The sequence below is a fragment of the Juglans regia genome, chromosome 2 (assembly GCF_001411555.2).
Source record: "Juglans regia cultivar Chandler chromosome 2, Walnut 2.0, whole genome shotgun sequence".
Taxonomy (NCBI): Eukaryota; Viridiplantae; Streptophyta; class Magnoliopsida; order Fagales; family Juglandaceae; genus Juglans; species Juglans regia.
The window spans coordinates 9,454,700-9,467,095 of NC_049902.1; the positions used below are offsets into that span (position 1 = coordinate 9,454,700).

Consider the following 12,396-nt stretch of genomic DNA (forward strand, 5'->3'; position numbering starts at 1 on the left):
TGTGTACATGCAACAGTGTACAATAAAAACAACGCAGCGGATAAGTCAACTAAGTACCAGAATTTAAATACAATCTAAACATCAGAAAAAGGATTTAAAAAGTTATACAATCATCCCAAAATAAAGTTTAACACATGTCACAAAATACAAATGAGTGATCTCAAATCACTCCTCTGGCGGAGCCGACTCCTCAGGCTCACCCTCATCTTCATCTGCATCAAAATCTGCGTTACCATAAAACGGTACCGCAGGTAAGTATAAACCAGACAATCCTCAGGAATAAAATGCATTTAATGCGACCAACATGCATGCCGATGATAAAATATGCATTTTCCTCAAAACATCATTTTTCCCGAAAATGATTATTTTCCAACACACGCCAAAATCCCAGTTGCCCAAAATATCCGTAAACACATTTTCCAGAAAATGTTATACACAAAATCCAACACGCTATTTTCCCATAAAATAATCCATTTTTAATGTATGCACCATGATCTCCCCTATGGGTCATCCGCACACTCTGGTTTCGTAGCGATGCCCACTTCCGCGCCCAACACGTTCGTGGTAAAACATCAACTACACAACGAGCAATGCCCAGTTCCGCGCCCAGCGCGTACGTAGCCAAGCATCCTCTAGTTCCCGCTAGCAGAAGGACCACGGAGTCAGCACGAGACCCTCTCGTTCGATCCCATTGTCGCCCGGCGACAATCTAGGAGACGTCACTCAGTATATTATGCTCCCAAGTGACCAGAGGAGCTCCACCGAGATAATACCGCATCTCGGATTGGGGTTCGTGATACACACGCACCCAACAAATCATTTCACATGAAAACTCAGTTTTCAATAAACACATGAATATGAATGCAATACACGAAAACCCAGTTTCCTTTACAAACATGATAATGCATGAAATCATGAAATGTACATGTACCGACACTAATCAACAACCATCAATAACCAACCCAATCAAATCCAACCAAACAACTTCATTCATCAATCCATCTGACCCCCGTACTCCTCGGACTCAGTCCGGCAAAACCAATCAACAGTTTAAATACAGTGAAATGTGTTAGTGCAAAAATACATTAAATTCACAAGAATTCTTTGTAAAATACTTACAGTGCTATATAATAATTTATGGAGGATCACGGAGGTGCAAGAAGTGGAAAAACAGCTGCAGAACAGTGTAAAATACACTGTGGCCGTGGGTCACAGATACCCACTTTTCAACGGAGACAAAAGAAGACCCAAAATTGATAGGGTAGGGCCTAGGGAGGTCGGTGAAGCTAGTGGTGGTGAAGGTTGGCAGTGGGCGGCGGTAGAAGACCAAAATACCCAAATCTAAAATGTTGATGAATGTGCTTCATCGGTGACGGATCGGAGGTGGGGTTCGGTCCAATGGATTGCCAAGAGGTTGAGGATGAAGTGGTGAGAAGATAGTAGCCAATGGTGGTGTGACGGCGACGCAGCGGGGGAAAGAGTGCCGCGGCTTGGAGAGGTTCGTGGTGGCTAACGACGGTGCGAATGGAGCTGAGGTTGGTGGGGTAAGGTCGCCGGCAACTAGGGAAGCTAATGGGCTAGGCGGTGTCGATCACCGCCGGCTCACGGCGGCGCTGGGTGGAGAAGAACAGATGGAGAGAGGGAGAGGGAGCTGGGTCGCGCACGGGAGATAGGCCGAAAGGAGAAATAAGGAAAAAAGAAAAGAAAGAGAAAAGAAAAGGAGGGGAAAGAAAAATAGAGGGAAAAGAAATGAGGTCCAATCCTCATAACTTGGGTCACAAAAATGATCCAATGGAAACGATTTCAAAACCACAAGTTAAATAAAATAATTTAAACGTAATGGTAAAGTGAAATTGAAATAATTAAATCTCGCAGTAATTAATTAAATACGAAAAGTAATTTAAATGCATAACAATAAATAAATATTAAGAAAGCACATAAAAATAATTTTCACCAAATTAAAATCATAAAAATAAACTCACTAAAAATCCAACCAATTTTAAAATAAGAGAATAAATTTTTGAATAAATAAAAAATAATCCTTCAGTAAAAATACACTAAAATACGGGGTGTTACACTTACATTCTAGAGGCAGAGGCAGAGGGATAACATAAAGAATTTGACGATCCAACAAATGAAGAAGCATATCAAGGAAACGAATCAAGCATCAATTTATTTGTTGATATCAGCCAATATGATATGGTTCCATTGCGTAGAAAAGATATTAAACCAGAAGTAAGTGAGGGAGGCTTGTTAGAAAAATATAAGTCAACTGAAGTGTCTAGTGAGAATGAGGGCGACTAGTCGAGTGAAACTAATAATGAATGATACTTGTTTATATATAAGTATCGTTATTGTAATAAGAATATTTTTGTGAATAATAATTTATTACAGTTTTAAACAACCATGTCTCCCAAACGCAAAGCAACTTATTTGCCATCTCCATCCATTACTGACTCCCCAATTGGTTTGCCTGCTATGGATGGTGGGCCAACATCATTAGACCCATAACATGGTATGTTAGAAAGAAACTTAAGTTTATGTGATGATTTAAGTAATAGTGTTTTAAAAATAAATTTTATTTTTGATATTATAGTATTTAATTATTGTATAGTTGTTGTAAGTCATCGTCAAGATCGAGGTGTTACTAGAGGTGTCTACGTAGAAAAAATGTGGAAAGCAAGAAAAATTAAAGTTGATATTCTTGATGATCACACCGGTTGTTCTAGGGATCCAATAGCTTGACTTGCTTCCTATGATGATACCTTTACTCGGATATATGCAGCCATGTCTACATCTTCATGGGCTAAGCTTCTCCAAGATATGAAAAACAACATCAAAACTCATTGTCTGGTAATAAGTTACTTAGAAAATAATTTTATTTAATTAATACTTAATTTATAAGTAGTTTACATTTGTTCTTATCGTTCTTAATTATTCCAATCATGAATTTAAACTTAATTTTGGACCGCGAGAATATCGAGTAATGGTTGATGAGCTGATAATAATGCATTCTGGAGGCACAAAAGTGATGCCATTAACACTATCAAAAGTTTAATAGTGCAACAGAGGCACGTCAGAGCCATTCCAAAACATGAGTCCAGACGAATGCAAGAAACTTTGTGATATGTTTGAAGATCTAGCATATCAAGTAATTTTGCTGCTACATTTTTTCTATGTTATATGTTAGATGCATGAAACAAATATAGTAATTATGTTATTTCTTTTCTTGCAACATTGAAGTATTGTCAACAAAGTAAATAAAGCAAATTTAATGATAGACCATCATGTGGGTTCTAGATCTTTTCATCGACTATCAAAGAAATTGGTAACATTATACTAGTCCTGGATAAATATTAACATATTAACAATTGTGATTGAAGTTGTAACATATATTTTCCTTTTGTTGTAACAAGATAGTCCTACTAACTATAGTATGACTCAATTGTACGTTAAATCACATACAAATCGCGATGGTATTTGGATCAATCTCGAAACATAAGCAAATTATATAAGTTAATTTTATATTTATGTAATTTATATTATCTCTAATGATTTTTCTTTTCTATTTATTTTTTCGTAGGAGAATAAGTTTTCACTTCAAAAAATGTTACGTCTGATGAATCTTGCATTAACGGTGTTGAAATCTTTTCTCAGGTTCTTGAATCCCGTTCTGAATATTTGAAGGGTTTAGGACGTTGTGTGAAGTCTTCCTCCTCAACCTCATCCTCTTCTCAAAGCATATTGAATAAAATCTTTCGAGACTTTGAGGAAGCAAGGCAAGGCTCGAGATCAAACAGTTGAAGTCCAAGCAACGAGAGTTGGAGGATTAATTACATCAGGCAGCGGATATGGAGGTGCGATTACAACAAGACGTGCAGAGGGAGATGGGAATTCAACCCCAAAAAATATTCGAACAGATGCAGTTAATAATGTCCTAAAACTTTAGGCCACCACTTACTTAGAACTTATTTTCTTACTTTATGTCTTTTAACTTATTTTGACTTAATGCAACTTTTAAACAATTTTAATATTTTAATTATAATTTTTAAATGTAGTTTGCTTATTTAAAATTTGTCATTTATTGTATCAGTAATTATCGTTTGAATGGAAAATCTTCAGTTTGAACGGTAATTATTCATTATTATCGTTCAAACACATTTTCTGCCGCCATTCGAACGAGCAACCCAAAACCATTCAAATGAAAATGAAATCGTCACTCGAGTTCAAATAGATTACTAAACATTTGAACACTCCGCATGTTTGATCATTTGAACATATACTATTATGTTCAAAAAAATTTATATTTATTCGAATGGACAATAAACTGTTCAAACAGAGTTTTTAATTCAAACTCTTTTCAAAGACATTCGACTGGATTTTTTTATATGCGGACACAAATCATCATGTTCAAACAATCATAAAGTGTTCAAACACTCACTTCATTCAAAGAGGATAAAAAAAAATTGTGTCGTTTGAATTAAATTAACAACCCATCCAAATAGTTACGTTATAGTTCGAACCTAATTTATTAATTAAGTTTGAACATTCAAAAAAAGATTTCGTTCGAATGGGTCAATCACATTTCGTCTCCAAAAACTTTTTGAGATGGTCTTTTTTAGAAGAAATAGGAAAGAAAATTTTTCATCTCAAAAAATATTTTGGGATGAAAATGACATTTTTTGAGATGAAGATTTTGTTCCCAAAAAATGCCATCTCTTGTAGTGATGAATGATACTTTTAAAAACCTATATCTTTGGTTTATGATAAAAATTTAAATTTTAGTTCCAAATATTAAAAATTAAATGAGTTTTTGTTAAGAAAAACTAGAACTTTATGATCCCTAAGGAACATATTTTTCTTTTAGAAAAAATCATATATATATGTATGTGTGTAACATTTTTTTCTACTAATTTATCATGGAATGAATCCAATAAATTAATAATACAAGTTCGTTTGAATTGAAAGTGGGATTATATTTTATACTCCTTCCTTAGGTACGTACTAATAAGGGTGGGCAAAATTTTCGAGATTTCAACTTCGGCCGAATTCCAGCAAGGCTCCGACTCTGACGGAGTCGGAATTGGCAGAATTCAGAGTTGAGAGTCAGAGTTGGAACCCATGTGGGCTCTGAACTTGGACTCTGAACTCTAATTTCTTAAAAATAAAATACATGATCAAAACGACATCATTCCACTTCAAGAGAAACGACATCGTTTTGCTCAAAAGGGGACGTTTTGGTCAAGTAACTAAATGACGTCGTTCCGCTTGAAGCGGAACGGCGTCGTTTCGTGAAGAAAGGGGTCCAAAACACAAAACCCCCTTCTTCCCCCCTGACTTTCGCACAACAACTCCTTCGTCTCCACACGAGTTCACCTCTCCCGCCGTCTACTGTCACTTGAGACTGCCACGAGCCACCTTCCGGAGTTCATCACAAATTGTAAGAATGATTTGTTGTTCCTCCTCCAATAGATTTGTTATTCCTCTTCAAATTGTAAAAATGTGATTTGTGATTTGTTGTTCCTCCTCCTCCCTTTGTGAAATATGTATGATTTTTTGTTCATTTCAATGTTTTCTATTTTTAGGCTATTAAATTTAAGATTAAGGGATTTAGGTTTTGGAAAAATCGGGTGTTTTTGTTCCAGGTGACGTTCGCACGAGTGTCGCTCCAGCGAATGTCACACAGATTGTTCGATCGAGCCTTCGCTCGAGTGTGGCTCAAGTGAACATCACACAGATTGTTCAATTGAGCCTTTGCTCGAGTGTGGCTCAAGCGGACGTTCATTTTTTTGTGTTTTATTTATTTTTAAAATGACAATCACAACTAGATACATATGTTTTTCCTTTTCAACATATTTTTAATTTGTAGATAATTTTCATAACATGTTAAATGGCGATTGTTTGTTAATTATTTCAAATTATTTGCTTAAATTATGGATGCTACACCATCTCACTCCGATTTGTTACCGACAAGTACTTCAGGTTGTAGACCCCCATCGAGAGCAGCTACCTCATGTGTAAGTAGTCGATTCTCAATAGATCTAAAAGACATTTGATATGCTTGATGAGGAGGAGGAGTTGATGAATGTTGAGGCCGATCCATCAGCACGACCTAGTATAAAAAGGTCGTGGACATGAGAACATTTCACCAAAGTTTTGGGTGATCGTGAGAACCCGCAGGCTCGATGCCACTATGTAGTTTACATTCAAAGAAGTAAGGCACATCAATATTAATAGCATATCTTATAGGCTGCTAGCGGTATGAGATAGACACAAGGGTTGGTAGTAATTGATCAGACGAAGCTAAGTTACGAGACTTCTATGGCCACTGATGGCACACAGATTAAGAAGCTATCAATCCTTCAATACAGTGAGAAGATGTTGAGGGATGTTCTTGTGGAGATGTTCATCACTGATGAGATGCCTTTTATCATGGTTAACAATACAGACTTCCGCAAATTTGTGCACACTTTAGAGCCACAATTTCTCATGCTTTCTCGATATACTATGATGCGCAATTGTTTGAAGAAACATGTCAAGGAGAAGGCAGTGATGAATGAAATGTTTGTCATCCCTGGCCAGAGAGTGTCATTTACGACTGATACATGGACCTCCATACAAAATGTGAGCTACATGTGTATCACAACCCACTTTATTGACAGTGAGTGGACGTTGCAGAAGCGGATTATCAACTTCAAAAAAATTATTGATTACAAGGATTCATCGATTGGCAAGGAGATGAATGGCTGTATAAAGGATTGGGGGATCAAAAAAGTGCTTTGTATCATGATTGACAATGCAAGTGCGAATGACACTGCCATTGATTGGTTCAAGTGGAATACGACAATAAGGAAGATATCATTCGTAAGAACCAGTTTATTCATGTTCGATGTTGTGCCCATATCATCAACCTCATAGTTTCTGAGAGGTTCAAGGAGGTTGATGATTCCATTATTAAAGTTCAGAACTTGTAAGATATGTGAGGGCTTTCCCCTCAAGGCTTCACTAGTTTAAGGCAATAACTGAATAACTTGAAATATCATCTTACAGTATGTTGCAACTGGACATTCCGACTCGATGGAACTCTACATACATGATGTTGGATGTAGCGCAGAAGTACCAAACAGCATTCAAGTGGATGGAGGTCTATGATTGGGCATGAGGTATGCTTTGCTGGAGTCAGTTGGGGGAGAAGGGGGCTTGGTGCAGCAAACACAGTTGATTGGACCAATGTCAGGTATTTTGTTCAATTTTTAAAATTATTTTATGACATAACTATGTGGATATCTGGGACAAAATATCTTACAATGAACATGTACTTCGACGAGCTCTTGGGGCTTTGTAACCACTTACAAGAGAGTTGTGCTGACAGTATGAGTTTGTTGAATGCAATGGCTATGAGGATGAAATACAAATATAATAAATATTTGGAGGATGTGGAGAAGATAAATAGATTATTATTTGTGGCTACGATCTTTGACCCCTTATTGTAGAAGATTGGATTAGGGATGTCATCGATGATAAGGACGCTGATCAGTTTATTAGATCACTTAAATGTGATATTGATGATTTATATAGCCATTACAATAGCAGTGGTCAGTTTTTAACCGAAGGTGATAGGTCCTCAAGCCCGACCGGCTCAACATCTTTCTAGAATGACACACATACACAAAGTTTAAATTTATTGCAGCTACGACGGTATTATCAAAACCGTGCATCGAGAAATATTATGCAGTGTAGGTCTGAGGTTGAGCGTTACTTTATGGAAGATGTCGATGCACCTAGTAATACATTCCATATATTAACTTGGTGGAAGGTAAATTCTGACAAGTTTCCAGTCCTTTTCTGAATAGTCAGGGATGTACTAACCATTCCTACCACTATGGTTTCCTTTGAGTCGGCGTTTAGCACCGGAGGCCGTGTCTTAGATGCTTATTGGAGTTCATTGTCTCTGACCACTACTTAGGCCTTCGTTTGCACATAGAATCGGTTAAGTTCAACGCCCATTAGAGTAGATATCATTGATGCCGAGAGCTATAGGCTTAAATTATGTAATTTTATGATTTTAAATTATTTTTTTACATAATTTTAACTTTTTCATTATTTAATTTATAATTTATATGATTTTGTAGACTTAGCTGTGAATCTCATGCAAAACATGTTAAAGTTAGATGTGGATGTGAGTTCATAATTTATCTTATTTTATGTCATATATCACTTAGTTGGTGGTTTAGATGTCTATAGTTAAATGATTAAAGAAAAGATAGTATATCTGATCAATAAAACCATTTGCAGGAAAATTAGAAATCACTATCAAGTCATCGACTCAAATGCATGGACTGTCAAAACTGATACGGGGGATTGTGACTATATCATATTTGAATTTCTTTTGGTGTTGTAAATTTAAATTTATTGCGATTTGTAGTTTTAAATTTGAGTTTATCGTTTGCGATTTGTAGTTTGATTTAGTCATTATATTTAAGTTTTAGCTTTTTAACTTATTTTTTACAGTATTTTATATTTTTTTTAATTATTTTTTTACACCAATTTATTTTTTTCTTATAAATATTTTTAAACAGGGGTGGGTCAATCTGAATTTCAGATTTGGCCTTGGATATTGGGCCACTGCCCAAGCCCAATCTGAATAGGGCAACTGGGGCCTAGTAGCTAAGAAGCCCACTTCACTCCGATCGGAGCTCGAAGTTCCAAGCTCCGAGTTTTGAACTCCGACTCCAATTGGAGTCAAAGTCGGAGTAGCTTTTGATCTCCAACTCTAGTCAAAGTCAGAGGTCGAAGGTGGGCACTCCGACTCTGTCAGAGTCAGAGCCCACCCCTACATATAATAATCCATTAGGTGATCATCCATCAGATCTAGACAAGAGATCGATCAGATCGATTGACATCTCACTTCTTTTTCCACATATATGTTAGGACAAGTCGGATTTTTGCATTTCATATCACAAGGTCATGATATCATGTTCCTATTGCACTAGCAATATAAGTTGCATTTACTGTTCATTAAAAGAGATCAGCGGGGAACTAACTAGGCTTGCTCGCAAGAATCTTAATTTATAACTAAGACATAAATTCTTAATGTAAGATACATTGTAATGTGCATGCATGTGTGTGGAAGCTTGAGTGTGTATATATTCACTATTGATGTAGGACCTAATTTTCTCACAATCTACATCTTTCAAATTATGATTGGCCTTTCACACAAACACGAGTCCTTAATAATTTTGGCTGATACATTTATCCAAATATCCCAAATCTTTTGAACTGAAAACTTTTCTAAAAATAATATTCTTCGTCCAGGATTTAATTAATATTACGCTTGTTGATATCACATCAAGAAGTATGATTGATATGATAAAATATAAAATAAAATATATATTTCTAAATATATATATATATATATATATTGCATCAAATTAGGCATAACGGTGAGATCATGGAATAATATTGTGAATGCAAGTCAATTTAGAGATCATTAGTTGAAGAAAACAGTATTGAATTGGAAGATCATATTAAAGTCATGTTGGAATCATTTCTTATTCATGGAATTTTGCCAAACTTCTGGATCAGACAGCTGGACTTCTTTTCTTTCTATTCCAAACATCTATCAGCTCATCACGTCTGCGTTACACTTGGGCTTGACTTATATGTATAATATTAATGTCATATGTTCTGCATATATTAATGCTAAATACACTGTATAATGCCACAGCATGATTAATCTTATAAATACATGATAACTAAATCCTAAATCATTCACGTATGCATCTTACTAAATTATTTTTATCTATATAATATCTCACATCTATATATATTTTTAATGGTCGAGATTCTTTTTAATTTCTTAATTGAATTAGATGATTTATTATATAGAGATCAATAGACGTATGCATCTTTAAATTTTCGTGCATGCAGAGTTCACTCTACTCGAATATATTATACAAGAAGAATTGGACCCGTTTAGATAGTGAGATGAGATGAGATGATTTAAGATAATTTGTGAATAATAGTGAGATTATTAATTGAAATTAGATGAAATGAAATGATGTAAGACTCACACGATATATCTATCGATCTCGTTTTAAATAAGAACAGTAGTTTAAACTCAGGCAAATAGTTGGACAAAATTCTTATTATTATGGTCATGTGCAGATAAAAATTAAGGTTATATATAAATGGTCCCAAATATAGTGACCTAACAATCATCAGAATCCATGGCGGGAATGAAGATGATGAGTTAATAATGAAGAGGTAGTCTATATCAAACTCCCAAACGTGGGGAAACATTAAAGAATTTACAGAGAAAAATTATACGTATACTAATAAAATGGAGGATGGACGTACAAATCCCCAACTACATGGCTCGCACGTTCATAGAAGGCTGAGTCCCCACAACCAAGAAAACAAAGCAAACAAACAAAGAATCATTTGTACGAACATTGAAAGAGAAAGAGCTCAAAAGTCAATACAACAATGGCCACGAGGATAACACTGCATGCAGAACTTCAACCTCCCCCCTATTTATACACAAAAAAATGTAGCCACTTTCACACCAACACCCCCTTCCCAACAACATGGGCAGAAAACGCGTTAGAGTGGCGAGTTTGTCTGTTGGTCGTGCCACCGCCTGTTTCAGGGTTGGCTCCACGCCATTTCAATCCAAACCCAGAAATTTAGACTCCATTGAAGCAGCTCAGAAAACAGAGTTTTTAAGCAATAGCAGGGAGGATCACAATGAGTTTAGCGCCGGCGGCGGCCCTGAGGATCCTGACAGGCAGGTGAAAGATCATGGGGTGCCGGCGGAGGTTGGAAACAAGATAATGGTGGTTGTGGATTCGAGCCTTGAAGCACAGGGAGCTCTTGAATGGGCACTCTCTCACACAGTTCAGAGTCACGATAGTATTATTCTCCTTCATGTATCCAAGCTCTCCAAACAAGGTGAGATATTGATGCATCATCTTGTAAGTTTTCATTCATAATCTGTGAAGATATATATATACATACATACATATATATATATATATATATATATTGAATGGTTAAGAGCTAAGGTACGTTGGCTTGCTGATGCTGCATGCAGGGTCTAAGGGGAAAGGAAGCTTAATGGCTCATGAACTTCTGTACTCCATGAAAAATATGTGTCAGATGAAAAGGCCTGGGGTAAGTCCTTCTGAATTGGGACATTCCAGCTTCAATTATAGTGCCTCTAGGATTGTGTTCTAAATACGGTATAAAGTGAAGAATGTGGCCAAGAACACTGAATTTGATGGTCAACAACTAATAATATTGCAAGTTGTGAGGGAAGCTTTCTGTCAAAAGTTTGGCTCAACTCAAGAAATTACCGGACGTCTCTGTTATAACATTAGGTGAAATAAATGAACACTGAATGTATGTCAACTCTGCCATGAATACTCTTTTGGCTGCATGCTTTTAATTACATGTACATGATCTTTATTAATTTGAGGCTATGATGTCTACACACACATCAATATGTATTTATATAGATGTATTTATAGATAGGATTTTACTATACATCAACTACTATTTACTCCCACACCCCACACCTGATATTTTTTTTTTCTTTTTTTTCATAGGATATGGGATGTTTCTCATGGAGTATGTAATAGTAAATAGTGACTGATGAGAAAAATTATTCACAAGATATATAGTCAACGGGGTTTAAGGTGCCTATATAGCTCTATAATTGCAATGGCTAATCATGGATCATTAATTAAAAAAGAGAATATTTTGCATAAGAGAATGACGAATTTCTTCTCATAACACGATTGATCGATCGATGAATGTTGTATTGTGAATGATATATATAATTTCTAATAGGTGCAAGTTGAGATAGCTTTGGTTGAAGGAAGGGAGAAGGGCCCAATAATAGTGGAGGAAGCAAGACAACAAAGAGTGTCCTTATTGGTAATAGGACAAGGAAAGCAATCGTCAATGTTATGGTCCCTAATGAAGAGATGGGCAGGGAAGAGGAACCGTGGAGGAGTTGCAGAGTACTGTATCCAAAATGCTTACTGCATGACCATTGCAGTAAGGAGGAAGAGCAGGAAGCTTGGAGGTTATTTGATTACAACTAAGCGCCATAAAAATTTTTGGCTTTTGGCTTGATGTGATTGCCAATAATTCCATGAGAAATGGTTTTGGAAGATCTGAAACACTCAATTTTGCATCAGTCACTATTCACGCTTACATCCCACACCTATAACTTTTTCATAAGATGTAGGAATGTTTTTCATAGGATATAGATATGTTTTTCATAAGTCGTGGGATATGGAGTTGTGAATAGTAATTAATGAGAAGAATTTTTCTTTATGCATATAGACTGTACTTTTGAGGTCTCACTTTAAAATTAGTAAATAATTA

General features: G+C 35.9%; 1 protein-coding gene across 1 annotated transcript; it reads left to right on the forward strand.

The window, feature by feature from the left end:
* Positions 1–10,589: 10,589 nt before the first annotated feature.
* Positions 10,590–12,326, forward strand: LOC109010079. The gene is made up of 3 exons (XM_035687659.1): positions 10,590–10,953; positions 11,096–11,175; positions 11,854–12,326. Exons 1-3 carry the CDS (start codon positions 10,590–10,592, stop codon positions 12,139–12,141), a joined length of 732 nt encoding a protein of 243 aa, XP_035543552.1. The 3' UTR covers positions 12,142–12,326.
* Positions 12,327–12,396: the final 70 nt, after the last annotated feature.